Below are 27,341 nucleotides of genomic sequence, written 5' to 3'. Positions count from 1 at the left end.
AAGAGAGAGACAAAATATTAGGCCTACATTTCGCAAATACATTGGTGATACAAGATAAAAGGGTGGAAATTTACCGAGACATCCCAAAACAGTTATTGGACTTGAGAACCACTTATTCAGAACTGGCAAGACTGCTGAGAATCAACACAATTCGTTATAGGTGGGAGTTTCCACAAGGGTTATCATTTACTTACAAGCAGAAGAAGGTAAAGATAAAAACACCAGAGGATTTACAAAAGTTCCTGCACGATCACGGTGAAGATCTCCAAAAAGAAGCAGCAGCACTTTGTCCTCTACCACAAGCTGGGATTCCGCCTGGAGGCGGAGCAGGCCCTACACCCTCGGGACCAGAAGATACACCACTCTAGGTGTAACAAAACAGTACAGGATGTCTCTGCAGCTACTTAGTTGGAATATAAATGGCGGAAATTCTCCGGAAAAAAGAAGGAAAATATTTCACATATTGAAGAAAGAACAATTGGACATTATTTGTTTACAAGAAACCCATGTGACCAGGCTTCACAGAAAAGTCTTAGTTAACAAAAGACTAGGCCAAGAATTTATTTCATCAGACAAGGTTAAGAAAAGAGGCGTGGTGATATATGCCAAGGAGAGCCTGGCACCAAAATTTGTATTTAAAGATGAGCAAGGAAGAATCTTGGCGATTGAAATCCAGACACAAGGAGAAAAAATTTTGATATTAGGAATATATGCGCCAAATGACGGGAAATCAGAATTTTTTAAGAAGCTGCATGAGACCATGTTGGACTATATGGACTACAACAACATCATAATGATGGGAGACATGAATGGAGTGGTATCTACACATATGGATAAGTCTCAAAATCAAAACTTAACATCAGATGGCAGACTGCCTAAAACTTTCTTTGAACTGATTGACAATTTGGATCTGATTGATATATGGAGGACAAAAGACCCCCTAGGTAAAGAAGGAACTTTCTTCTCTGAGGCCCACCTGTCATGGACAAGGATCGACCAAATCTGGACATCTAGAGGGCTGGCACCCAAGACTAGAAAGGTGGAAATCTGCCCAAAAACATGCTCCGACCACAATGCTTTGAAACTAGAACTTAGACTTACCCAAACCGGTTCCTTCAGATGGAGAATGAATGACACCTTATTAAGAGATCAAGAGATTGTGAAAAAGGCCCAAAAAACGTTAAAGGACTATTTTGAAATCAACCTGAACACTACAGTTGAAAAAAGAATGATCTGGGACGCAAGTAAAGCCGTTATGAGAGGGTTTCTGATACAACAAAATACAATCAAGAAAAAGCTCTGGAATGGAAAGAAGGATAAAATATTGGAGAAAATATATCAAGGTGAGAAGAAACTGAGAACCAATCCCAAGTCAAAGGAAGTGCTGAGAGAAATCAAATTCCATCAAGCACAATACTCTAAACTGATAAATCAAGAGATCGAATGGAAAATCAAACAGATGAAGCAAAGATCGTTTGAATCAGCAAACAAATGTGGAAAGCTGCTAGCTTGGCAGCTGAAAAAAAGACAAAAGTTAAATACAGTGACAAATCTAGAGATTGAAGGAAGAATGGTTCAGAAACCAGAAGAAATCAGGAAGTGCTTCCACAGATACTTCAAAGAACTTTATGCACAAGGGCCTCAGAAAGAGTTGGAGATAGATCAATTTTTAAGGATAAATGGACTACCAAAAATAACCCAAGATAAAAGATCAATCTTGAATTGTAAAATAACTCAACAGGAAATTGAAGGTGCCATTCAGAATATGCAACTTGGCAAATCTCCAGGCCCGGATGGGCTTACCTCCAAATACTACAAGACTTTGAAGGACTACTTGACACAGCCTTTGATGGAGGTATGCAACCAGATCATGGAGGGGAAGAGGGCACCGGAAACGTGGAAAGAAGCATTCATCACATTGATACCCAAGCTAGAATCTGAAAAGACCCAGCTTAAGAACTACCGTCCCATCTCACTCCTGAATGTGGATTACAAAATATTTGCAGACATTTTAGCAAGCAGACTTAAAAAGGTCTTAAATGAAGTAATTCACAAGGACCAAGCTGGCTTTCTCCCTGGTAGACATTTATATGGAAATACCAGAAACATCATTGACATTTTGGAACTATTGCAAACCAATAGGAACACAAGGGCGGTTTTAATCTTCATTGATGCGGAGAAAGCATTTGATAATATATCTTGGAAGTTTATGAAGAAAAATTTGGAAGGGATGGGAGTGGGACGGGGGTTTGAAAATGGAATAGAAGCAATCTATTCAGAACAGAAAGCTAAATTAATAGTGAACAATGTGGTGACGGAGGAATTTAAAATTGAAAAAGGGACACGACAAGGGTGCCCTCTATCCCCTCTTTTATTCATTTCAGTCCTGGAGGTGCTATTGAACATGATTAGGGAGGACCGGTTGGTACAAGGGATAGAGGTCGGAGTGAAACAATATAAACTGAAAGCTTTTGCAGATGACTTAGTTTTGACATTACAGGAGCCAGAACCCAGTACAAAAAGAGTTTTAGAACTTATTCATGAGTTTGGTCGGGTTGCAGGATTTAAGTTGAACAAACAAAAGACTAAGGTTTTGGCCAAAAACTTGACATCTACAGAAACAGAGGGGTTTCAGAGAGAAACAGAATTAAATGTGGTTAAAAAGGTGAAATACCTAGGGATCTATTTGTCTTCCAAAAATTTGAACTTATTTAAAGACAATTATGAAAAATGTTGGTCGGAAATTAAGAAGGACTTAGAAATTTGGTCAAGATTGAAACTTTCCTTGTTGGGTCGAATAGCAGCTATAAAGATGAATGTATTGCCGAAAATGTTATTTTTGTTTCGGACCCTACAGATCGTGGACAGAGTGGAATGTTTTGGAAAATGGCAGAAGGATATATCTGGGTTTGTCTGGCAGGGCAAAAAGCCTCGAATAAAGTTTAAAATACTAACTGACTCGAAAGAAAGAGGAGGGTTTGCCCTGCCGGACTTGAGGTTATATTATGAATCTGCAGCCTTCTGCTGGTTGAAAGATTGGTTTTTGTTAGAAAACACTGATGTCCTGGATCTGGAAGGGTTTGATAATGCTTTTGGTTGGCATGCATATCTATGGTACGACAAGGTTAAGGTTCATAAACTGTTCAAAAATCATATTGTCAGAAAATCAATTTTTGCAGTCTGGATGAAATATAAGGACTTATTAGAGAGTAAAACCCCGAGGTGGCTATCACCAGTGGAGGCCAAGGCTCGAAAAAGACCCAATATGGAGGCCTATTGGCCGAAATATTGGGAAATAATCGAAAAAATTGGAGACAACTGGAAACTACAGAGTAAGGATAAACTAAAAAATAAGGTGCGAGATTGGTTACACTATGCTCAAATTCAAGAGGTTTTTAAATTGGATAAAAAAGTTGGTTTCCAAGTGGAAAAATCGAAATTGGAGACAGAATTGTTAGAACCAAAAACTAAGGTATTATCGAGAATGTACAACTTGCTGCTTAAGTGGAATACACAGGATGAGACAGTTAAATCTGCCATGATAAAATGGGCACAGGATGTCGGACATAACATTATGTTTGAAGACTGGGAAAGGTTATGGAACAACGGGATAAAATTCACGGCATGTAGTGCCCTGAAAGAAAATATTATGAAAATGTTATACCGGTGGTACATGACCCCAGTCAAGCTAGCTAAGATATATCACCTGTCTGATAACAAATGTTGGAAATGTAAGGAGGCAGAAGGGACATTTTTTCATCTCTGGTGGACCTGCCCAAAAGTGAAGGCCTTCTGGGAAATGATTTACAATGAACTGAAAAAGGTATTTAAGTATACCTTTCCCAAGAAACCAGAGGCCTTCCTGCTGGGCATGGTAGACCAGAAAGTGTCAAAGAAAGATAGAACTTTGTTTATGTATGCTACCACAGCAGCAAGAATACTCATCGCAAAGAATTGGAAGACACAAGATTTACCCACGTTGGAGGAATGGCAGACGCAGTTGATGGACTATATGGAACTAGCTGAAATGACCGGCAGAATCCGAGATTTGGATGAAGAATCAGTCGAGGCGGATTGGAAAAAATTTAAAGACTATTTGCAAAAATACTATAAGCTGTATGAACTTTAAGACAGTGCATGTTTTTGGAAAGGTTACGCTTTAGCAAATATGATTAAGCAAATGGTAAAATTAATGACAAATGAGAAAAGAAGTCAATGTGAATCAAACATTTTATGTTTATTTTAAAAGGTAACAAAGTTAAGATACAATATACTGAATATGGGTACATAATAATGGAAAGTTCCAACAAGGTTTGAAATAAGGTAACAAATTGCTGATATTGCTACTACAAAGAACGCAGATCTGGAAGGTGTGGGGAAGTCCAATGGTTTTCTTTTTTGTTAAAAAAATCAAAAATTGTTTCTTGTATTTGGGTTTTTCTGTATTGTATTGAATTGTCAAAATTATGAAAAGAAACGTAATAAAAATTATTTAAAAAAAAAAAAAAAAAAATAATTTCTATATTGATTGTTAAATGCTAAAATAGGCTTCTAAGCAGTTGACAAAGTATCCAAAACATTGACCAGGGTTCACCTAAACAGCCCCAGCAGGTGCACGATGTGGTTTCCTTCCGATGCCCCCTTTGAGGTTGGCAATAGAGCAGCAACAGGGTCCCCTGCTCGCTGAACAGTGCACAGGGAGAGGAAGGGGAGGTCCTTCCATCTGGCAAATGAACGCTTACAGAGGCAGCATGAGTTGAAGAACACTATGCAGAGTTGCATCCATTTACATCAAAAATAGTACCCATTGTTAAAATAGGTAAAGGTACCCCTGACAGTTAAGTCCAGTCGCGAACGACTCTGGGGTTGCGGCGCTCATTTCGCTTTATTGGTCGAGGGAGCCGGCGTTTGTCTGCAGCTTCCGGGTCATGTGGCCAGCATGACTAAGCTGTTTCTGGCGAACCAGAGCAGCACACGGAAACGCCGTTGACCTTCCCGCCAGACCGGTACCTATTTATCTACTTGCACTTTGATGTGTTTTCGAACTGCTAGGTTGGCAGGAGCAGGGACCAAACAACGGGAGCTCACCCCATCACGGGGATTCGAACCGCGACCTTCCAATCAGCAAGTCCAAGCAGCACAGTGGTTTAAACCACAGCGCCACCCACGTCCCTAATCTAATCGTTAAAATACTCATCATTAAAGTACACAATAAAATAATTCCATTAAGTGGTTAGAAGAAGCAGCCAAACAACCCCCTTAAAACAACACAGCCGTGCTGTCTAAGAAGAGGACGTTTCTCTTTTTATTTTAGGGTCCAGTCTGCTTTGAAGATGTCACTGTCCATTTCACAGACGAGGAGTGGGCCTTGCTGGATCCTGACCAGAGAGCTCTGCATAAAGAAGTCATGGAGGAGAATCGTGGGATTGTGGCCTCTCTTGGTAAGGCTCCCTGTCAGATCATATCATCTCCAATATTCTGATGGAGCTCAAGAGCGTAACCCCCAGCAGTGGCGATTTGGAAACTCCCCCCCCCCTCCAGTTTTGCTTTTTTAAACATTATAGAAGATAGTAAGATTAAAATGACTGGGCTGGGCTGGTTAGGAAAGTGGTGGTAGTTTCTGTCAGGTTTATCATTATTATTATTATTATTTTGCTTCTGTCCAATTTCAGTTGACTAAAGAGATGACTGACATTGGAAATTGGTGTTGAATCCATGACTGGGCCAAGCAAAGTCCACTCCGGAAAAGAGCCAAGATTTTCAAACCTCAGGTTCCCATAAATATGTTAGCTAATGCCTTTCAACAAATGTGGTGATCCCTGTAGTGAGACTTCCTAATTCCCTTCAGTTCTTCCTGTATCACAAGTGTTAATTAGCATTGTTCAATAATTTGAGCTCTATTTTTTCCTGTAATCTGGCTGTAATCCATTTCTCTATCCGTTCCACGTGGTGATGAATTGGAAATTAAGAACTGGAAAGACCAAGACCTAAGGCTCTAATCTGTGTCTATTTTTGTTGCAGGTAGTGGTGAAATGGAAATTAAGAACAAGAGGGACCGTGATAAAATCCACACAGTGCAGAAGCCATATAAACATTTGGAGCATGGAGAGAGCTTCAGTCAGCACTTTATTTCCATTTCCCATCAAATAAATCCCTTTGGGGGGAAACCCTATCAGTGCTTGGAATGTAGAAAGAACTTTAGTCGGAAGGATAGTCTGACTTCCCATCAAAGAATTCATAGAGGGGAGAAACCATATCAGTGCATGGAATGTGGAAAGAGCTTCACTCAGAGTGCCCATCTCACTTCCCACGAAAGAATTCATACAGGGGAGAAACCACATCAGTGCTCAGAATGTGGAAAGAGCTTTAGTGTGAAGTCAAATCTCACAGCCCATCAAAAAAATCATATCAGGGAGAAACCGTATCAGTGCATGGAATGTGGAAAGAGCTTCACTCAGAGTGCCCATCTCACATCCCATCAAAGAATTCATACAGGGGAGAAACCATATCAGTGCTCAGAATGTGGGAAGACCTTCAGTAAAAGGGCTCATCTCACTTCCCATCAAATAATTCATATGGAGGGGAAACCCTATAAGTGTTTGGAATGTGGAAAGAGCTTCAGTCAGAGTGCCCATCTCACTTCCCATCAGAGAATTCATATAGAAGGGAAACCACATCAGTGCTTAGGATGGGGACGAAACTTCACAGTGATGTCCAATCGCACAGCCCCTCAAAAAATTCATACAAAGGAGGAACTATTTTATTGCTTGGAATGTGGAAAGAGCTTCCGTCAAAGTGCCCATCTCACTTCCCATCAAAGAATTCATACAGGGGAGAAACCGTATCCCTGTTCCAAATGTGGAAAGAGCTTTAGTGACAGGGCAAATCTCACTTCGCATCAAAGAATTCATACGGGGGAGAAGCCATATCAGTGCTTGCAGTGCGGAAAGAGCTTCAGTCAGAGCAACAATCTAGCTTCGCATCAAAGGATCCATACAGGGGAGAAACCGTATGAGTGCTTGGAATGTGGAAAAACCTTCAGTCACAGCCACCATCTCCTTTCCCATCAAAGAATCCATACAGGGGAGAAACCATATCCTTGCTTGGAATGTGGAAGGCGCTTTAGTGACAGGGCCAATCTCACTTCGCATCAAAGAATTCATACAGGGGAGAAAATATATCAGTGCTTGGAATGTGGAGACAGCTTCAGTCGTAAGAGAAGTCTCACTTCACATGAAAGGACTCATAGTAGGGAGGAACCATTTTAAATCCTTAGAACATGGAAACAGCTTCAATTCCAAGAGGAGTCTCACTTTCCATCAAAAAATTAGTACAGGGCAGAAACCATATCACTAGTTGGAATGTAGAGAAAGCTTCAGTCTGAGCCCCCATCTCACTTCCAATCTAACAATTCATTCATGGGAGAAGCCACAACAGTGCTGAGAACGTGGAAAGAAGTTCAATGAGAGGGCCAATCTCACAGTCCTTCACAATCAAACCTAAAGAAATTCTTGTGCACATGTGAGAAAAATCAATATTCTCTGTTAGCAGAGTTAAATAATTTTTCATATTATATAGATTTTGCTTTAGTTCTTTCATGTGTTTATGGGATTACGTATCAGTGTATCTATGAGTGATTTGATTCTTACATTCCTACATTTTTCAAATCTCTCATGCCACACATCTACACTGCATTCCATTCCGATCTGACCCTGGATCGTGGGAGGTGTATTTGCATTACTAGAAAGGCACAAATGCCCAGCCAAGGAGGGAGGTTTTGCATTAGTACTGGAGTGCTAAGCAAGCGGCTCCTTGAAGTGTTCCAGGGACATGGAAGGACGATTTGCCCCTTAATGAAGGCAACTGGAGGCCAAGTGCAAAAGCTGAAACCTAAGGGTTGGGGTTCCCCAAGATAAATAAGGGGAGCTGAAAACAGAGTCCAGCCAGAACTTTTACACTCCTTTACCTGTGACCTCTTTTGATGTATGCAGTGTTGTTTTGTGATGTATAGCAGCTATTTGTATAAAACCCTATAAAACCTTTGTTCACATGTTCCTTTGGGGACAGTCTTTTCTAGCTGGCAAAACTGCCCTATTGTCCAATAGTTTTAATAAACCAAGTCCCAACAGGACATTTTTGTTTGCTCTCTTGGTTTCGTCGTTATTTAAAGGTTTGTTTCCTCACCTGGGCAAGGGCCAGTGGCATAGAGGTAAATTATTACCACAGTAGGATAAATCAAGTGCCAAGGATCTATTAAACTCAATTCATGTTTCTCTATTGTCCAACCTCACTAATTCTTTTTCTTTGTTGGTGTATTTCTATCTAGGTTAGGATAATATTTAATTAAAAATCCCCTGCTATTATTAACTCATCATAATTACAATCATTCAGGTGTCCAAAATAATCGGAAAACATTTATGGAGAGTCCATATTGGGACCATAAACATTACTGCAATGAGCTCTGAATCAGGCTACCTTTTAAGGTGACTCAGAAACTACAACTAATCCAGAATGTGGCTGCCAGACTGGTGGCTGGGAGCGGCCGCCGGGACCATATAACACCGGTCCTGAAATACCTACACTGGCTCCCAGTAAGTTTCCAAGCACAATTCAAAGTGTTGGTGCTGATCTTTAAAGCCCGAAATGGCTTTGGCTCTGTATATGTCAAGGTGTATAGCCTTTTCAAAAAGAACAAAGTGTCATTCTAAGTTTGGAGCTGATTTATTTGGTGGAGCACTGAATTGCCATTATATAGTTCCTTTACAGGCCAACCAGAAGATTCACAAAACAGAGATTGAAATCCAGGTATCTCATCGTTGGGAGTTCCATTGGGATTGCACCAGCACAAGTCTACAGAGTCATTCTCATGGACTTCTTTCAGGAATATTTGAACTGTTGGGCTTTGAGATATTGTTGTTATGTGGTTATTATTTTGGCATGATAGATATTATTTAAGATTCTATGTATTAGAAGGTGTTGAAATGTTGTGTATTATTTTTTTAATGCCATATACAGAGTTGCGTTGTTTGTGATTTATCTCTCTGCATTCCTTGGGTGTGGTATTGAGCTTATTTCCATGCCAGCAAAACCTTTATTTAATCTTACTTATGTGGGGCCATTGCTAAAAAGAGGCTAGTCAGGCCAAGGGGATAGCAAGGCTATTATATGGGTGCTGTGCTGATCACCTAACGAGCCAGGCTACCCAGATGCATCCAGACCTTTTTGGGGGGGTGCCATTTCCCGACCCCCAGGTTGTCTTCGCTCTCAGGCCCTTCTGCTGCCATACGAGAAACTGAGAACCTCCGAGAAACACCTTCCCTTGGAGGTTTTTAAGCAGAGGCTGGATGGCCATTTGCCACCGATTCTTTGCTTGATTCCTGCACTGTATGGGGCTGGACTAGATGTCACTCAGGGTCCCTTCCAACACTGTGGTCCTATGGCCGCAGAAGGTGGTGAACTCTCCTTCACTAGAGATTTTGAGAGAGGTTGGGTGGCTACCTGTCAGGGGTTCTGGGCTAGATGACCCCAGGGTCCATTCCAACCCTAAAATTCCACAATTCTACTAAAAAGCTAGTCCAACGGGTTAGTTGTCTCTTTTCAAAGAACTTTATTTCACATGATACTGCCATCACACCCACAGGTATATGGAGCAAACCCCCAGCGGCACGAAGCCTTTAAGCAGAATGTACAATGCATCCAAGGAGCCTCCAGCCCTCTTGTGACCCAGAGATGAGCCCCACACGCATACAAAAAAGGTGCTTTGTTCCTGCACCCCAACTCTCCTTGAGTCCCCCACTCCCAAAGTCAGTTACAGAAGAAGCGGGCAGGTCAAGTTCAGACGATCACAGGCTCCCGGACGCTGTTCTGCCTCTTCACCACAAACAGCTTCTGACCAGATATGGTCACAAGGAAGGAGTGCTCCCCAAACACCACTGGGGGGACGAAAGAGAGAGAGACCCCGGTAAGGGTATTAGGAGAGACGAGACCCCCCAGCAGGGTGCTTGGGTGCATTTATGTACTTTTTCATATATTTATACACAGTCTGGTTATAATAAAACCTCAAAGCAGTATATAATATTATCACTGATGAAGATTAACAGCAGCAGTTTTAAACTTTCAAAAATATAGACTAAAAACTGATTTAAACTGGCATCAACTCTCTGAATGCCAAGGCGGGCTTGTTTTGCATGTTTTTTAGCAGGATCGAGAAGAGTGCAACTGAAGGCATCTGCCTAGCATCCATAGGCAGGGAGTTCCAGAGTTTAGGTGCTACCACATTAAGTGATCAAGTTCATACAACTGCAGTGCACGTATTATGTGGCACCTGTAGCCAGCCTAAATGGTCAGGCTGGCACATGCGGGCTTAGGTGATCTCACAGGTAAACCGGTCCCAAGTTGTTAAGGGCTTTACATTCTAACTGCCACCTTAAACTTGGCCTGGTAGCAAATTGGCAGCCAGTGCAGGTCTCTGAGTACAAGTGTTATATGCTGACAAGGCCTCACTCCTGCCAGCAATTGCGCTGCAGCATCCTGCACCGACAGCAGTTTCAAGGAAGCCCCACACAGAGCACACTGAAGAACAACCTCACTTGCTCCCCACTCCTTCACTGATGGGGCGGTCACCCCATTTCCTCCTCACATCCCTCTGAGGTAGGTCAGGCTCAGTGACAGGAAGGTGCTTCTCCCAAGGAAGACCATTCAGTCCATTGAGCCCAGTTCTGTCTTCACTGACTGGCAGTGAATCCACTATAGGGTCCTCCGTAGACATACCTGGAGTTGCCATCGGAGAGCCCCCAAGGGACCTTCTGCATGCAAGGCAGGTGCCATGGCTCAGGGGAGGGGTCTGAGCCTTCCTTCCACCACCTGCCTGGCTCTCCTTTAGGGTTTGGTGAAAGGGGGCAAGAACAGGACGCATCAGGGAAGCTCCGAGTTCAACTCTACACGGGGGAGGGAGAAGAGCAGACGCCAAGAGGGGCCAAGAGGAATCCAGGCTCCCCTGAGGCTCCCTGACCTTTCCCACCAAAAGGGTGGGATGCAGCCCTGCTCCCCTTTGTATCCAGGGAGGCCCCACGGAGGAAGCCCGCCTGCAAGCGCGGGGGGGGGTCTGCCCCCTTCTCACCAGAGATACGCCTGAAGGGCACCTCGGGGCAGCGGGGCAGGCGGAAAGCGCAGGCCGTGTTCACCAGCTCTGAGATCACCCCGGCCGTCCGCTCGTCGTTCTCCAGGTCGCCCGAAGACTGGCAGGGCAGGGAGAAAAAGAAGAAGAGTCCTTTGTCAGTAGGCATCTCGGGGCATCCCTGCCACCCGCCTCTTCTCCCTGCAAGGGGATCCCAAGGCGGCCCATGTGCTTTGCCACCCGCATTTAACTCTCCCCTGACAACAGCCCTGCGAGGTCGGCTAGGCTGAGAATAACAATATTAATTTATTATTTATACCCCGCCCATCTGGCTGGGCGGCTCCCAACTGAATATTAAAAGCACAATAGAAGATGAAACATTACAAAGAGCCTGCCTCCCAGGAGAGAGGTGGGCCCGGCCTCTCCCCGCTCCTAGAGGCGGCTCTCCGTGTCCCCAGGCCCCTCTCACCGCCAGCACCGCCCCGTCGCAGATGACCAGGTAGCCGGTCTGGTCAGGGACCCGCTCCAGCCCCTGAGTCAGCGCCGCCGTCGCCGCCTGAGGGAGAGAGAGAGAGAGAGAGAGTCAGGGGGTCGGAGGGGGGGTCGCCCTTCCCTTCCCCGCCCGCGGGGGGAGGGGAGCCGCCCACCATCGCCGATGCTCCGTCCCGTGACCGAGCCCGCCGGTGCCGCCTCGAACAACTTCCCCAAGCTTGACTTCCGGCGGAAGCGGGCGCTGTAGGTCGGCAGCGAAGAAAGGACGTCTCTTAGCGGATGGGAGGGATCGCCGCTCTAGGAATCTGGAGCCTCTCCGTGGTGGAAGCCCGCTTAAGGCCGGCGCCGGGGGAGCTCCTTACTGCGCCTGCGCGAAGCCTCGCTGCCACTCTCCCGCTCGAAGCCCGCCTTTTCCCTTCCTTTTGAGGCGGGGGGGGGAGGGGGGAGGAACAGACCTGAAAGAAGCGGGAAACAGTAATGGGAGTAAAATGTGTAAAAGGTCCAGGAAAGCCTACAGCTCCTCGCAATGGTCCCTATTGTGAATTAACTTTATTTGTTTGCCCCTGAAAGAGCAGCAGGATAAAGCAAGACGAATATGAGCTCCTGATAACAGAGGGACAATATAACCTCACAGGCAGGTTCATTGTCATCATTTGTATCTGAAGATGAAGAGGGGTTTATGGCGTAAAATGCGAAATAAACACACAAAACATAAGGACAAAATACGCAATTGGAACCAGAAGAAACCTGCAACTCCCTGGCCCCACACGCAAGACACATTGAAACCTGGTGGGACGAGAGACCCATGGCTGGACTGCAGGGCTTTTCTTTCTCCCTTTCCACCCCATTGTTCCTGAGCATTTGGCCAGGAAGGGGGGGACAATGCTTTATTTGGACCTTTGCTCCAAGTCAACAGGTATAACCAGTTCAAAGGGAATAGATTAAACAGGAAGGAAGGAGGAGGAGCGTTCTCTGCAAAGGATGCGTAGGTACACCTGTGAAGAAATCCATGACCTGGAGCATGGAAAGCTCATGGAGTGTATAGGACAAATGTCAGGTTCTGCACTTAAGGCAGGAAGAAGCAGCTGCACAAATATAGGATGGGGGACACCTGGCTTACGAGCAGCACAGCTGAAAAGCATCTAGGGGTCTGGGTGGACCACAAGCTGAACATGAGTCAACCATGTGATGCAGCAGCAAAAAGAGCAAATCTATTCCAGGCTACCTCAATAGAAGTCTAGTGTCCAGATCAAGGGAAGTCATAGTGCCACTCTCTTCTGCCTTGAATACTGTGTCCGGTTCTGGGCACCACAGTTTAAGAAGGATGTTGACAAGCTGGAAGGTGTGCAGAGGAGGGTGGCCAAGATTGCCCAGCTGTGAGTCTTGAAGGCCGCTCCCTGCAAGGCTTTTTCCCACCTGGCCTAGGGGGTAGGAATCAGACTCCCCCTGCTCTGCTTTAGACTCCTGGGAAGCTGGAGGGACATTGCCCGGCTATGCATCTTGAAGAGCCCAGGCTCACTGGAACAAACTCTAGGGTTGGGGCAAATGCTGAAAACGCTTTTAAATGTTTTAAAGAGTTTTTGTGGCGTTTTGAATTTTGGTTTTAGCAGCTTCTGCGGGTCGAGTTTCAACGCAGTGAGTTCCTGGAGCTTCTCCAGCTTTGTGCTGATCTTTTTGTTCTGCTGCTCCGTCACAATGATTCTTTCCAGCACCTGGGCCATCTGGCTGCTGCTTCACTGAGGCTGCAGCTTAGTTTCTCATTTTCCTTCATGAGGGAGTGATTTTTCTCCATCAGAGATTGCACCTTTTCTGAGGGCCCACCACCCACAGACACTGGAAGGGTCCCTCCATGAGGTCTGCAGTAGTAAGACCTGCAGCTTTAGCCGGCTGATCTCTGCTGCCTGAGGATCAGTGTCCACTATCGGCTTGTTCTTTATTTTCTGGCCCTATCAGCACAGCATAGTCTCTTCAAGGTTGGAATCTGCTGGGCTCACATGGACAACCATCAAGGTGTGGCTATTGCCTCCCAAGGAATCTTGCAAAAGGTGTGTTAACTTGGAGTCCTTATAAGGGACAAAATTGCCCTTTTTTATTTCCTCCCCAAGAACGCTGATGGCATTCCCCAGACAGAGCAGAGGAGTCCTTTGTTGATGTTGATCCCTTCCCACAGTTGATCACCTTCTACTTTGGTCTTTTGCCTTTCTGAACCAGCAAGGTCTATGGGCTGCAGCTTGGCATGAAAACTGGTGTTCCTGTCACTTACTTTTCCGCTCAATGGTCATGGTGAACGTGGCGTGAGAGTGAGATGACTGGGTGTTCATTGCCCTGGCAGCCACCGTTCAGGAGGATCAGATTGTTACTATTAATGTTTGATGTTTTGTTATGTTTTTATGTGTTGGAAGCCGCCCAGAGCTTCTGGGGCAACCCAGCCAGATGGGTGGCATATAAATAATAAAATTGTTGTTATTATTATTGACATTTTATGATGTCATATTCGGCCTTTCTCCTCCTCCTACCCTGCCCATCTTGCGGAGGCCGCCGCCTCTTCCCTCAGCTCACAACATTCCCACACTCTATGTGATTCTATGATTCTCCAAGGGCTTTCCTGCTTTGCAGATCCCTTTCCACCTCCTCCTGTTTCTGGACAAGGGAGGAAGCCGCTCAGAACCCAGCCAGGAGGGTGCCGTCCCCCGCTACCCCCCCAAAACCCCCCCCCCCATGAATCAGCGTGTCTGGCAATTAACCAGAAAGTTGGCGCTTCGAGCTGACCCAGGAACGGGTGCCAGCGCAATTCCTGCATTGCAGGGGGTTGGACTAGAGGACCCTCGGGTCCCTTTCCAGAGAATACAGCGCAGTATGCAGAGAGGGGTGGCTTTGTTCCCTCGGCTTTGCAAGGGTTCAAAGGAACCGAGCCGGATTCCTAGAGAGGAGAGGAAATGAAGGCGGGGGGAGGGTCTTCCAGAGCAAGAACCCCTCTCTTCCTGCAAGGGGCGGGGGGGGGAGAGGTGGTCTTTTTCCTGCGCAAGCGCTGCCTGGGCGGCGCCTCCTGGGAGCCGGTGAGTCGCCTTTCTCTCCCCCCTGAGGGTGCAGTGGGGAGAAGGGGGTCCCTGCAAAGCCAGAAAGAGAGCTCTGCTGTGGGTCCGCTGCAACTCTCCTCTCTCTTTGGCTCAGTACGCTGCCTGCCACTTTGGGGGAGGGTCTTTGGGTCAGGGAAAGAGAGCATGCAAATAAATCCCATTAAGATTGATGAAAAAGCCGCATTTATTAAGAGAGGTCGTAGCCCACTTGAACATTCAGACAACACATACGACAAAAACAAAAAACAAAAAAACCTAGCAAAACTGACCTATAATACCCAGTTATAAGTGTATTTGCAGATATGTCAGACAAAACGGATTATGGTGGAATTATAGAGTGATTAGGTAATGCAAATAATCTATATCTATTTTATATCTGACTTCACTTAGCAATGCTTTCTTTTGAAATGTTTAAGTTTTTTTTGTTAACTTTGTGTTAAATACGTATACTGTAGTTGACCTCCTCCTTTGTAATGTTTTCTTTCGAAATCTTTTAAGATAATATTTTAGTTTCCTGTCAGTTATGTTGCTTTGACTGTATACTTTATATCTGACTTTCTTCAGAAATGTTTGATTCTGGATTGTTTTATTAATATGCTGTAAACGGCTTTGAGATTTTTCTGAAAAATATAAAGCGGTATAGAAGTGAAATGAATAATAACAGTAATAACGAGGAACATTGGAAGACGGAGGGCAAAGAAAAGAAAGTGTTTCTTTATGCAGTGCAGAGTTAAACCTGGCACACTCCAGCGCTTGAGGCAAGGAAAGAAGCTGGGAGATGGCTCATATGGGAGTGGAGGAAAAACCTGGTTGAATGCAACCGGACACTGGTGAGGGCTCACCATGGACTCTACCTAGTGGCAGGGAAGGCAGCACAGAAGCTTCCATTGCACCCTCATTGTGCCACCCATCAGGGCTGTTCCAGGTAGTGTGGAATCCTTTACAGTCGGCAGCAGCTCACTGTGACTTTTTTTGCAAATCCTTTTCAGGATAAAATCACTTGAATCCACCGAGACCTTGATTGTGCTGTAATAGCAGATGAGTCTCATGGGGTGTACAGAGCACAGTCTAGTCCTGTTGTGTTGGATGAGTTTCAGTTAGTGAGGCTCACGGACGTGGGCTAAGTGCTCAGATCAGTCAGTGCAACCACTTGCAGTCTGGACCTTTGTCGCTCTTGGATGAAAATAAATAGCAGGGAGGAGACAGCTGGCTGGGCCAGGGAGGTGGTCAATGCCTCCCTGCATGAGTGGGTGGTCCCTTCCTGCTTGGAGGAGGCGGGGTTAGAATCAACCACACCTCAAGAAACCCTCCCTGGATTTGGGAAATCTAAGTAACTGCAGGCAACTTGCCAGCCTCCCCTTATTGGGCAAGGTTCTTGAGAGGTTCATAACGGACCAGATCCAGGCGTTCCTGGAGGAAATTGATTTCCTAGATCTGGTTTAGGCCCAGTTTTGAACATGTGTATCTGGGCCTCAGAACAAAGACAAAAGGACACCTCCCAAAGTAGTATGCCTTGAGAATGTTGCAGATTTCAAGTTCTAGAAAAAGTGACTGAAGCAGGAAAGAAATGTGCACTGGAGTGGGAGGGAGAGCAACTCTTGAGGACCCCACGGTTAGCACCCCAAGTCTAGCCCAGTGTCCAAATTACACTCGGTACAAATGAGTCCTCAATCGCGGTTCCAGTGGCATACGTTCACTGAAAACACTGAAAGGCGGAATAAACCAGGCCTTTCATCTCACAGAAATCCCTTCAACCACCTGCAAATCTTGCATGATCACATTCCTCCTGGCAGGTCTAGAACAGGCATCCCCAAACTCGGCCTTCCAGATATTTTGGGACTACAATTTCCGTCATCCCTGACCACTGGTCCAGTTAACTAGGGGTGATGGGAGTTGTAGTCCCAAAACATCTGGAGGGCCGAGTTTGGGGATGCCTGGTCTACAGGCTTGCTTCTCCTCCTTCCTTTTTTTGTTAAAGAAAGTCCAGAGTCTGTGCTGTGGTACAGTCCAGTCCTGGTTCGTAGCAAGACTCAGCCATGCTTAATTCAGGGAACATTTTTATTCTCCTGACTGTGTATCAATTTTATAATGGAACAATCTGTTTGCTTTGTAGAAGTTGCTAGCCCCTGTTGGCAGAAGACCAAGGGATTCGTTCCGATCTCTTGGAAGCTTCCTGAGAGCCCAGATGGATGAGCAGGACTCAGCTGGCCCAGAAGCAGGAAGAGGTTATGATATCCAAACTAGGAGCAGTGGGGGATTCTGGGAAAACTCTGTGAGGAAGATCCTGGGTGAGGAGGACACCCTCCACTCAGATGTGCAGAGCCAGCAGTTGAGGCAGTTCTGCTTCCAGGAGGCCAAAGGACCTCGAGAAGTTTGCAGCCGACTCCACCACCTTTACCGTCAGTGGCTGAAGCCAGAAAGGCACACAAAAGCTGAGATGCTGGACCTGGTGATCTTGGAGCAGTTCCTGGCTGTCCTTCCGCCAGAGATGGAGATCTGGGTGCGGGAATGTGGAGCGGAGACTAGTTCCCAGGCGGTGGCCCTGGCCGAAGGATACCTCCTGAGTCAGGCAGAGGAGAGGAAGCAGGTGAGAGAGACTGAATAATCCTAAGGGGCTCCAAACAGGAGGGAGAGTTCCCCCAAACTCTCTTCTAATGGCCCAACTATTTTTGGAAAGCCTTAAGTGAACGGTATTAGATACACCTAAAGCTTTTGCTTCTGCCATTCCTTTTCCAATCCTTCTTCCCGTTCTCTGTTTTGAGTCCTTGTTTCTCTTTCAGGGAAAGGATCTGTTTGCAGAAAGGAGCCTGGATTCCTCTGAGGCAGAGAAGACTCCGTTGGACACCAGAGAGAGGCCACTGGGTAAGGAGGAAGGAGTTTTTTCGCTGTTTGGTCACATTCTGTTCGTTTTGGAACTATTCTGTAGGTTCTTTTAATCATTTGGGGCCAAGAGCCCAAAGGAGGGGAGATGTATTTTTGCACAACTAACATGAAATGGGTACAAACATCAACATTCACTCAGCAGGTGAGGCTTTTAGAAAGGCTCTTCTGTATTCAGTGCTGCTGAAACCTCTGAGAAGCGGCACTAAGACTTCCCACTTACCTTCTTGTCCTGCAGCTGACAGAAGGACGATGGCAAGACCTCCTCATTCATCCTTTCCTGGTGGAGGGGAAGCAGTGACTGTGGAAAGAGTTCAGGTAGGAGGAAGGAGCATTGTGGGGAAGGAGGCTGAGGGAAGGGGCAGCCAGGTGCCTCTGGGCCAGGATGAATCCCTCTCCTCATCTTGGTTTCTGTCACGCCTGTCCTTAACAAAGGCTTAAAATGCAATTCCAGAAGGTTAATGAACAGCCATCTCACCTTAACTGGCCTTATGAATATTGCTGGTATTATTTATCTGTAGTTGTAGTTTTATTCATTGATTTCCCATTTAATATTAAAATAGGCTTCTAACCATAAAAATATTAGTGGCCAGGATTCACCAAATGAGCCCCATCAGTTGCACTTTCTCCCTCCTTCCCCTCCTGTGACCCCCTGCACCCCCTTGAAGTTGGTCTTAGGGCAGTGGGGAGGTTTCCCCTTCCAGAACAGCAGACGGGGAGAGGAGAGGGGGTCCTTCCATCTGGGAAACAGGGACGCTTGCGCAGACTGATTTGAGGAACGCCATGTGGAGCTCCACCCATTTACACATAGATTAATACCCATTATTAAAAGACACAATGAAAGACATGTAAAAGAAGCATCCATGATTAAAATGTACAACGAAACAATCCCATTAAAGGAGCACAGCAATTAACAGGCAGAAAACTACAAAGCAATGTGTAGTAGATAATGTTTTCTAAGAAGAAGACTTTCCCCTTTTTATATTAGGGTCCGGTGTGCTTTGAAGATGTAGCTGTTCATTTCACAGACGAGGAATGGGCGTTGCTGGATCCTGACCAGAGAGCTCTGCATAAGGAAGTCATGGGGGAGAATCGTGGGATCATGGACTCTCTCGGTAAGGCTCCCTGTTGGATCATGATACCTGTTTTGAAATTCAGTACGAATCTGTATGAGATGAACCTCAAGTATTTTGATGGAGCTAAACAACGACATCCCAGCAGGCTTCTTCAGCCTCGGCCCTCCAGATGTTTTTGGCCTACAGCTCCCATGATCCCTAGCTAGCAGGACCAGTGGCAAGGCATGCTGGGAATTGTAGTCTCAAAACATCTGGAGGGCTGAGGTTGAGGAAGCCTGACCTACAATATCTGGGATTTTGACAGCCCCACAGTGAACCGTGAATGGATAGTTTTCTACTGTTTTACTGATGGATTGGATTCCATTATTAGATCAAACAAAATCCATCAAAGAAAAGAGCCAGGGTTTTTGAATCTCGGGTTCACATACGTATGTCTGTTAATGCTTGTCAGAAAAGTCCGTGAACCCTGTAGTAAGACTTTTAGTAAGTTACCATTGTTTATTAATCTATGGCCTGTAAAAGTGTGGAGGAGAGGAATGTTATTATGTTGACAATTTTATTATTAGGCAGCCTATTTACTATGCTTTTATAACTGACAAAGGGTAATAAATTAATAATAAAAATAATAATAGCTTGGAGCTCTATCTCTTCCTGGTGCTCTAATGTCTTTCTCTTTTTGATACAGCTGGTAATGAATTGGAAATTGGTGATGAATTGGAAATTAACAAGGGAAACCATGAGAAAATCCACACAGTGGAGAAGCCATATAAATATTTGGAGCGTGGAGAGAGCTTCAGTCAGAGTTCCCATTCCACTTCCCATCAAAGAATTCATACAGAGGAGAAACCATATCTTTGCATTGAATGTGGTAAGAGCTTCACCCAAAAGGGAAATTTCACTTGCCATCAAAGAATACACACTGGGGAGAAACCATTTCAGTGCCAAGAGTGTGGGAAGAGCTTCAGGCAGAAGGAAAGTCTCACTTCCCATCAAAGAATTCATACATTGGAGAAACCATATCAGTGCTTGGAATGTGGGACAAGCTTCACCTGGAAGGAAAGTCTGACTTCCCATCAAAGAATTCATACAGAGGAGAAACCCTATCAGTGTTTGGAATGTGGAAAGAGCTTCAGTCGGAGCACCAATCTCACTTCCCATCAAAGAACTCATACAGGGGAGAAACCCTATCACTGCACGGAATGTGGAAAGAGCTTTAATACAAGTGTAAGCTTCCGTCGGCATCAAAGTAGTCACCGTGGGGAGAAACCATTTCAGTGCCAAGAGTGTGGAAAGTGCTTCAGTCAAAAGGGAAGTCTCACTGCTCATCAAAGGATTCATACAGGGGAGAAGCCATATCAGTGCATGGAATGTGGGAAGAGCTTTTACCAGAGCTGCAATCTCACTTCCCATCAAAAGTCTCACAGGACCGGGACACTATTCTTTTGTTGATGCAGCCTAGAATAGCATTAGCTCTCTTTTTTGCTGCTGCTGCATCACTGTTCACACATGTAAAGCTTGCAGTCCACTAAGACCCCTAGATCCTTTTCACATGTACTATTGGCAAGCCAGGTGTCCCCCATCATATATTTATGCCAAAGTGCGGAACCTGAATTCGTTCCTATTGAAATTCATTTTGTTAGTTTGTGCCCAGTTCTCCAATTCTGTCTTCTGTGGTATTAGCTACCCCTCCCAGTTTGGTGCCATCTGCAAATTTGATGAGCATCCGCTCAGTTCTTTCATCTAAGTTGTTTATAAATATGTTGAACAACAACGGGCCCAGAACAGATCCCTGCGGCACCCCACTTGTCACTATTTTCCAGGATGACGAGGAACCATGAATGAGTCCTCTTTGGGTTCAGTCAGTCAACCAGCTACAAATCCACCTAACAGTTACCTCGATCAGCCCACATTTTACCAGATTCCTCGCGAGAATATCACGGGGGACTTAGTCAAAAGCCTTACTGAAATCAAGATACACTATGTCCACAGCATTCCCCTGGTCGACCTACTTATTACTCCATCAAAAAAAGAAATTATATTGGTCTGGCATGACTTATTTCTGAGAAACCCATTCTGGGTTTTAGTAATGTAAGTGCTCTCAGACTGACATCTGAATTATCTGTTCTAGGACTTTTCCTGGTATTGCTGTCAAGCTCATCGGTCAGTAGTCACCTGGGTCTCCCCCCCCCTTTTGAAAGGTGGGGACATTTGCATGCTTCCAGGCTGCAGGGATCTCACCTGTTCTCCAAGAATTCTCCAAGATTATAGACGGAGGCTCTGAGTTTCCATCTGCAAGCTCCTTTAATACCCTTGGGTGCAGCTCATCAGGCTCTGGAGATCTGAATTCATTTATAGTAGCTAGGTGTTCCCTTACTACCTCTTTTCCTATCTTGGGCTGCAGCTGTCTCCTTGCACAATTGATTCTGTTATCAGGTTGGGCACTGCTTTCTTTTGGGGGAAGACGGATGCAAAGTAGGTGCTGAGTGGTTCCATCTTCTCTCAGTCATCTGTTACGGTAAAAATCTGGGTGCGAGGCTGCTCAGCCACCCAGCTCGTCGGACTAAGTCCGCGGGTCCCTGCGGAGGAAGATGAGCTCAGCCGGAGACAGGAGCAAGCTGCAGAAGATCCACGTTTATTGCGCAACAGGTTCAAGGCGAGATTGAACAGCGAGAAAGGGGTGACATAAACTTTTGAAACTTCCCTCCATGTCCCAGAATACAGTGCAAAATACATCCCAGTTACATCATGAATACATTAAAGAGAGGTTGGGTTACACAGATTACATCATGAATACATTAAGAAGAGGTTGGGTTACACAGGATTAACATATGGAGGAGGGAGGGGGGAATATGCAGAGCTGGAGATATGCGTAGATAAGCACATCCTGATGAGAAGACAATAGTTCATGTACTGGCATTTCCTGGAGGAAAGGCTTGGCAGAGTGATTTGACAGGATTAGGGTCTTGACACCTTGCTTGAGGGATTATGGAGGACAGGGGAGGTGTGATGGAGTCCTAGAGAAATTGAGCAAATTGGCACGTTGATTTTCTATGAATTTTATAGATTTTAGTCCCTTTTGACATTGACAATTGGAAATAAATTGATATATTGTAGCGAAGAAGAAGAAGGTGAAGAAGACATACCCCCCCCCTTCCGTATCACACCCAACAGCATTTCTCTGTCCTTTCCACGCAGAGGACCTACCACTTGCTTGTTCTTCCTCTTGCTTTGAACACAGCTGAATAAAACTTCTAAAATTATTTTCAATCTCTCTTCGAAGCCTGAGCTCATTCAGAGCTTTGGCCTGCCTAGACCTCCCTGCAACTGTTGGCTACTCGTGTATACTCCTCCTTTGTGATTTCCCCTTTCTTCCATTTGCTATACATTGCCATAGCAGTGAGACCAGTGGGAATTTCATTCCTCCATGTTGCAGATGTGTGATTGTTGCTGTTACGTGTCTGTGTTTACATTCCACACTGTTGGATGTTATGGGAACGGAAGTTCAGATACGCTATTTCCACGATATTGCTTTGCTTTTCTCTTGCTGATGAAGAAAGTAAGAGGAGCCATGTTTTCCTTTGTCCTGTAAATAGTAAACATAGTGCTTCATATCCATGCCTCAAGCCTCACTTTCACTGTCTGTTGATACTGCGTGCAGATGTTTACAGATATCTGTTGCACTGGTGGCTCGGGAGGAAGATCAATCACCTGAGTGGCACTTTGAAGGGAACAACCCACCAGCCGTGGTGTTGATTTCCCAATATATCAGTACCATATCAGGTAAACTATATCAGTGCTTGGAATGTGGAAAGGGCTTCAGTCAGAGGGTCAATCTCAATGGCCCTTCAAAGAACTCATGGCAGGGAGAAACCATATCAATGGCTGTGTGTGAATTTAATTTGAGGACACTTTATGAATATGCAGGTGAGGATTGCAACAGTGTTCTTCTCATTTGGCAATCCAGCAAAAAAATGACATTGTCTCTCAAAACCATTGAGTGCACACACCCTCAGTGCCCAATATCTCTTCATAGCCAGATCTGTGAGGTGCAAGTCACTGAGCAAGGGGTTGAATACCTGCTTCATGTCACGTCTGCAATTTGACAAGCAATTCATGTACTTCAGGAGCCTCCAATTTACTAATATGTGGTCTCCTGACCGCCACTGACATCCTCAGCAAGTCCAGGATGGTGGTCATGTCCCCTTGAAGCTCTTTCTGGTTTCTGCTCAGCACACACACAACATCTTCCAGAAAAGCCACAAGTTTCAGGCTTCCCTCTGTGAGAAGCGTAAACTGAGGTTTCCCTTCCTGCTGTCCTCCTTCGATTATTCCAAGTACATTCTGAGCGGATGCAAGGAGCAATGGAATGAATCCAGGATGAAGAAAGGGTTTTCTGTTTGCTGTACTTCAGAGGTGCTTGGGCGCAACGGCAAGCAGTCCAGACCCCACTTTCCCAAGCCGGGTGGAAAAGGCCTGCAAGGCAAGGAGCAGGTCTCTCAAGATGGTCCCTGGCCTCTCCAGCAACCTCCTCAGTGGAGACGGAGTGTGAGAGCGGTGGTTGTTGTCAAGCAGGGTTGCTAGACTAGTAGTAGAGAAACAGCATTGTAACACCCATTGCAGTCAGGTGACAAAAAGAGGAGCAGGAACATTTGAAATCATAAGTTGATGTACCCAACATTATCTTGAAACCCTTGTGTGTTTCTTTTAATAAATCAGTTGCATCCCACCACACATCTCCTCCTTTGCTAAGTGAGGGGTGGAGTGTTCAGATAAGAGTTCTCCAAGGTGGCAGCGGGAATAAAGCGGTGGTCTGATGAAAGACCCAGTCAAGACCCAGCTCATAGCTGTGCATCTGGAATAAAATGGGGAGGGGGCACAGGGGTGGGTGGGCAGTGCAGTGGCGTAGCGTGGGGGTGCAGGGGGGCCGGCCGCACCGGGCGCAACATCTGGGGGTTAGAGTTAGGGGGCGCAAATTCATGGGTTAGGGGGCGCAAATCCTCGGGTTAGGGGTGCAAATTACTTGCCTTGCCCCGGGTGCTGACAACCCACGCTACGCCACTGGGGCAGTGCCAGAGCACCTAGGAGTGAAGGCAATGCAATGTGTGGGGCTTGTTTACTCCTGCTTTCAAGAGAGAAACCACAGAGGGAGAGAGGGGTGAGCCGCCTGTGTTCAGCTTGCAAGGGTTCAAAGGAACTGAGCTGGATTCCTAGCAGGGCAGGAAATGAAAGCAGTGGAAGGGTCCTCCAGAGCAAAAGCCCCTTTCTGCAAGGGGAGGCAGGTGGCTGTTGCATCTCTGCCTCTCCAAGGCTGCCTCTGTGGAGCCTCCTGGAACCTGGTGAGTCTCCTTTCTGCCTTAGGGTGCAGTGGAGAGAAGGAAGGAGAGGGGGGCCCAGGGCTGCAGGGGGAGGGCCTCTAATACATGGGGAGGACCCCCAAGTCTGGGAGAAGAGGGTTCTGTCCCCTTCTCTGAAAAGCCAGGGTGGCCATGAGTTTGCAACTACAGTGGTACCTCAGGTTAAGTACTTAATTCGTTCCGGAGGTCCGTACTTAACCTGAAACTGTTCTTAACCTGAAGCACCACAGGTGGAAAGTGTTGCCCTTGCGCTCTAGTCCTGCTGGGGGGCTTCCCAGAAGAGGCCCCTGGCCGGCCCTTGTGAGAACAGGAGTGGGGGCTCCATGGGGGAAAGTTCAGAGGGCTCTCAAGGCAGATCTTAATCCTTGTCTTGCAGAGAAGCAGGTAGGCCCTCCCAGCTCTCACCTGGGAGCTGCCCTTTCTTCTGCCAGCCCATGGGCATAGCCAAGGGGGAGCAAGGAGGGACAGCTGCCCACCCCCAATTTAAAAAAAATCAAAAGTACATAGCTAAGGAGGTTCTCCCCCCCCCCAAAAAATCCTGGCTAACCCCAAAAGCTTCCCTCCCTCCCTTGCCTCTCACACAGGGTCCTTTGCCAGCCAGCCATCATCTTCCTCTGCGTGCCCCCATTAACCCCTTCAGTTGCCTACATATTTTGAGTGGTCACTGTCCCTCTAGGAGGGCTAGAGGTTTATTTCAGCTTCTTCCTGTTAACGGAGAAATCTGAGGGCTCCCTTGGACAAAAAACAAAGACACCAGCCAGGAATACCAGAGCAAAGCAGCAGCCAGTAGGCTTGGTCTTTCTTGAAGACAGTTGCGATAGGACTCCCACCTGCCACCAGGTGAAACAAGATGGAAGCCCCGAACAAAAGAGAACCCAAACTTTTATTAGATGCTAACCCCCCATGCTACACCCCTAAGACTACATCACTCATACATCACTAATACATCATGAAAGGGGAGGTCTGGTGGCCGTAATCTGAGCATCCTGGACCCTGCCCCATGGTTCTCCTTGCCCTCCACCAAACACCCATCAATAGTAAGAAAAGAGACATTTACATTTCCCTGTTTCCCAGCCAAGTTAATCCCACCCTTTTGTCTTCATCTGCGTTTGTTATTTCTGGAATGGCTACCTGTCTGGCACTCAGGTATCAGGATGCCAGGGATTCTCACTCAGGCAGAGGGGCTGCTGAGTAGCTGAGCTCACATGTCTATATGCATTTCTGAAGTTTTCCCAGTGAGCCAGTACATAGATACATTGATCAGCGAATTCTTACATTTGGTATCGTGCAGCAGAGGCCCTTTGAATAGACAGGAAGAAACTGTGATGAAGTATTTTGTGGGGACAAATCACAAAAGTCAAAAAAGCGATTGTGCTGATTTTGGCAGTGGGCTGCATGTTCATGATATCTGCTGGAGGGGCAACACCCCCCCAACCTATACAATATTCCTTCTGCAATATTCCTTCTGTACTTCAAGAAAGCTCAGAATCTGGACTGTGGTGAAGTCCGGGCTTGGTTCCTAGCAAGACTGCAGGAGCCGGTTGCAAACTTCTCGGAGTCCTTTGGCCTCCAGGTAGCAGAACTGCCTGAGCTGCAGGATCTTCATATCTGAACTGCACGTGTTTTCCCTTGGAAGCCTCCATAAGACCGGAGGAAGCCCTTCTGTCCTCGGCCAACTTCTGTCCCCCCCCGCAAAAGAAAACCTCTCTGGGCGGGGCTCCTCCCTGATTCTTCATTTCCGCTTTGCAAGGGTTGCCGGGACCTAAGCTGGGCTCCGAGAGAGTAGAGGAAAGGAAGGAGGGGGTGGGACCAGGTCCTGGCCCCGCCCAGCAAAGGCCCCTCCCCTCCCCCGTCATTTCCTGCCAGCGGGGGGAGGTTTCGCCTGCCTCTCGCCCCCGGGATGCGGTGAGCCTCCTCTCCCCCCCCTTGGGAGAAAGGGGTCCCAGGGCTGCAGCGGGGGGGGGGGTCAGGGAGAGGAGGGTCCTGCCCCCCTCCTTCCTCTCTGCACAGCCAGGGAGGGGGCGAGCTGGCCAGGGTGGTCTTTCCGCTTTAGGGAAAGATGGGCAGAGATTGCAGCCAGGAGGAGTTTGGGTCCTGGAAACACCTGTCTCTGGGGTCAGAGGCCTTGGGAAAGAGGGGCGGGTGCCAGGGGGGCCTCGGAGGGGAGGGTATTCCCCAGCCCAGGAACTCCCACCAGGATGCCCTTTCTGGGGCTGCCCTGCCCCCCAAAATACAAGAGGACCCCCCTCTGCCAGCCTCCCCACCCCAGAGGGTCTGTAGGGAAGGCGGCGGTTCTTGAGGTATGGGGGGGTCTAGGTGAACCCTCATGGGAGCCCCTTCAATAGAATGGACAACCAATGCAGCTCTTTTAAAACCAGAACACAGTGGTACCTCACAGGCGCTTCAGGTTACAGACTCTGCTAACCCAGAAATAGTACCTCGGGTTAAGAAATTTGCTTCAGGGTGAGAACAGAAATCGTGCTCTGGCGGCACATCAGCAGCAGGAGGCCCCATTAGCTAAAATGGTGCTTCAGGTTAAGAACAGTTTCAGGAGGTCCGGAACAAATTAAGTACTTAACCCCAGGTACCACTGTATTGGGATGTTTAGCTGGTGATATACTGTATTACGATGTTGAAAACCAGGCATCGTCCGGCCCTAAAAAAGATGCCAGACTCATTAGAAAAGGTACTTAATGATGCCGTCAATATTATTTTTAAAAAAACACCTTGAACTTTGAATTATAGGATTTTAATAAAATAATAATGATAATAATATCAATTTTATACAAGAAAGACGTATTCCTTTGTAGGATTTGCTGGCCGCTTTAATAAGGACAGACAGAACTTAGCAGAAGGCCAAGGGGTTCCTTCCGATATCTTGGGGGCTTCCTGAGAACACAGATGGATGAGCAAGACTCAGCCGGCCCTGAAGCAGGAAGGGGCCATGCCATCAACACTGGGAGCAGTGAGGGATTCTGGGAAAGCTCTGTGAAGAAGATCCTGGGTGAGGAGGACAGCCTCCACTCTGATATGAAGAGCCAGCGGTTCAGGCAGTTCTGCTACCAGGAGGCCAAAGGACCCCGAGAGATTTGCAGCCGACTCCACCACCTTTGCCATCAGTGGCTGAAGCCAGAAAGGCACACGAAAGCCGAGATGCTGGACCTGGTGATCTTGGAGCAGTTCCTGGCTGTCCTTCCTCCAGAGATCGAGAGCTGGGTGAGGGAATGTGGAGCGGAGACCAGTTCCCAGGCGGTGGCCCTGGCCGAAGGATTCCTCCTGAGTCAGGCAGAGGAGAGGAAGCAGGCAGAGAGAAAGCAGGTGAGAGAGACTTTCCTCTGGATACTCC

The 27,341-nt window shown here is 46.5% G+C and overlaps 5 protein-coding genes and 1 long non-coding RNA gene across 26 annotated transcripts in view; 3 read left to right on the top strand and 3 right to left on the bottom strand.

Annotated features, from left to right (window-relative positions):
• Positions 1–20,780, top strand: part of LOC310745974 (uncharacterized protein) — a 618,230-nt gene extending 597,450 nt beyond the window's left edge. The window contains exon 10 of the transcript XR_014540461.1: positions 20,293–20,780. The gene's annotated coding sequence lies outside the window, so the exon portion shown is untranslated. The remainder of the gene's footprint in view (positions 1–20,292) is intronic.
• Positions 1–27,341, top strand: part of LOC310745971 (uncharacterized protein) — a 105,968-nt gene that overhangs the window by 4,781 nt on the left and 73,846 nt on the right. For 8 of the 19 annotated variants that reach the window (XM_083579379.1, XM_083579388.1, XM_083579405.1 and 5 more), the window contains exons 1-3: positions 14,530–14,664; positions 16,799–17,272; positions 17,466–17,547. The exons of 4 other annotated variants lie outside the window; for them this stretch is intronic. In XM_083579379.1, coding sequence (XP_083435505.1) covers positions 14,545–14,664; positions 16,799–17,272; positions 17,466–17,547 — 676 coding nt within the window. In that variant the 5' untranslated portion in view covers positions 14,530–14,544. Of the gene's footprint in view, positions 1–14,529; positions 14,665–16,798; positions 17,273–17,465; positions 17,548–17,803; positions 17,884–26,456; positions 27,314–27,341 lie in introns of those variants that run through there. 7 more of the 19 variants (XM_083579385.1, XM_083579387.1, XM_083579378.1 and 4 more) reach the window with 6 other exon arrangements.
• Positions 1–27,341, bottom strand: part of LOC310746011 (uncharacterized protein) — a 104,746-nt gene that overhangs the window by 30,084 nt on the left and 47,321 nt on the right. The window lies entirely within an intron of this gene.
• On the top strand, positions 4,520–8,131 carry LOC310746135 (uncharacterized protein). Its single transcript, XM_083579919.1, has 2 exons — positions 4,520–5,441; positions 6,022–8,131. Exons 1-2 carry the CDS (start codon positions 5,408–5,410, stop codon positions 7,266–7,268), a joined length of 1,281 nt encoding a protein of 426 aa, XP_083436045.1. The 5' UTR covers positions 4,520–5,407; the 3' UTR covers positions 7,269–8,131.
• Positions 9,588–13,929, bottom strand: LAMTOR4 (late endosomal/lysosomal adaptor, MAPK and MTOR activator 4; the record flags this gene model as incomplete). The annotated part of the gene is made up of 5 exons (XM_083580130.1): positions 9,588–9,932; positions 11,120–11,237; positions 11,586–11,701; positions 11,971–12,027; positions 13,872–13,929. 5 exons carry the CDS (start codon positions 13,927–13,929, stop codon positions 9,835–9,837), a joined length of 447 nt encoding a protein of 148 aa, XP_083436256.1. The 3' UTR covers positions 9,588–9,834.
• On the bottom strand, positions 20,924–23,353 carry LOC310746286. Its single transcript, XR_014540580.1, has 2 exons — positions 21,806–23,353; positions 20,924–21,148 (listed from the first exon to the last, which is right to left on the bottom strand). It is a non-coding gene; the product is annotated as an uncharacterized lncRNA (long non-coding RNA).

The sequence above is a fragment of the Podarcis filfolensis genome, assembly GCF_964270895.1.
Source record: "Podarcis filfolensis genome assembly, chromosome: 12".
Lineage (NCBI taxonomy): Eukaryota > Metazoa > Chordata > Lepidosauria > Squamata > Lacertidae > Podarcis > Podarcis filfolensis.
The sequence above is the reverse complement of the archived record's forward strand: the minus strand, read 5'-3'. Positions and strand labels throughout refer to the sequence as shown.

Excerpts from the sequence above, each read along its gene's own strand:
- LOC310746135 (XM_083579919.1), top strand. The coding sequence starts at position 5,408 with ATGGAGGAGAATCGTGGGATTGTGGCCTCTCTTG. Across the intron at positions 5,442-6,021 it reads TGGGATTGTGGCCTCTCTTG|GTAGTGGTGAAATGGAAATT; the intron begins GTAAGGCTCCCT and ends TTTTTGTTGCAG.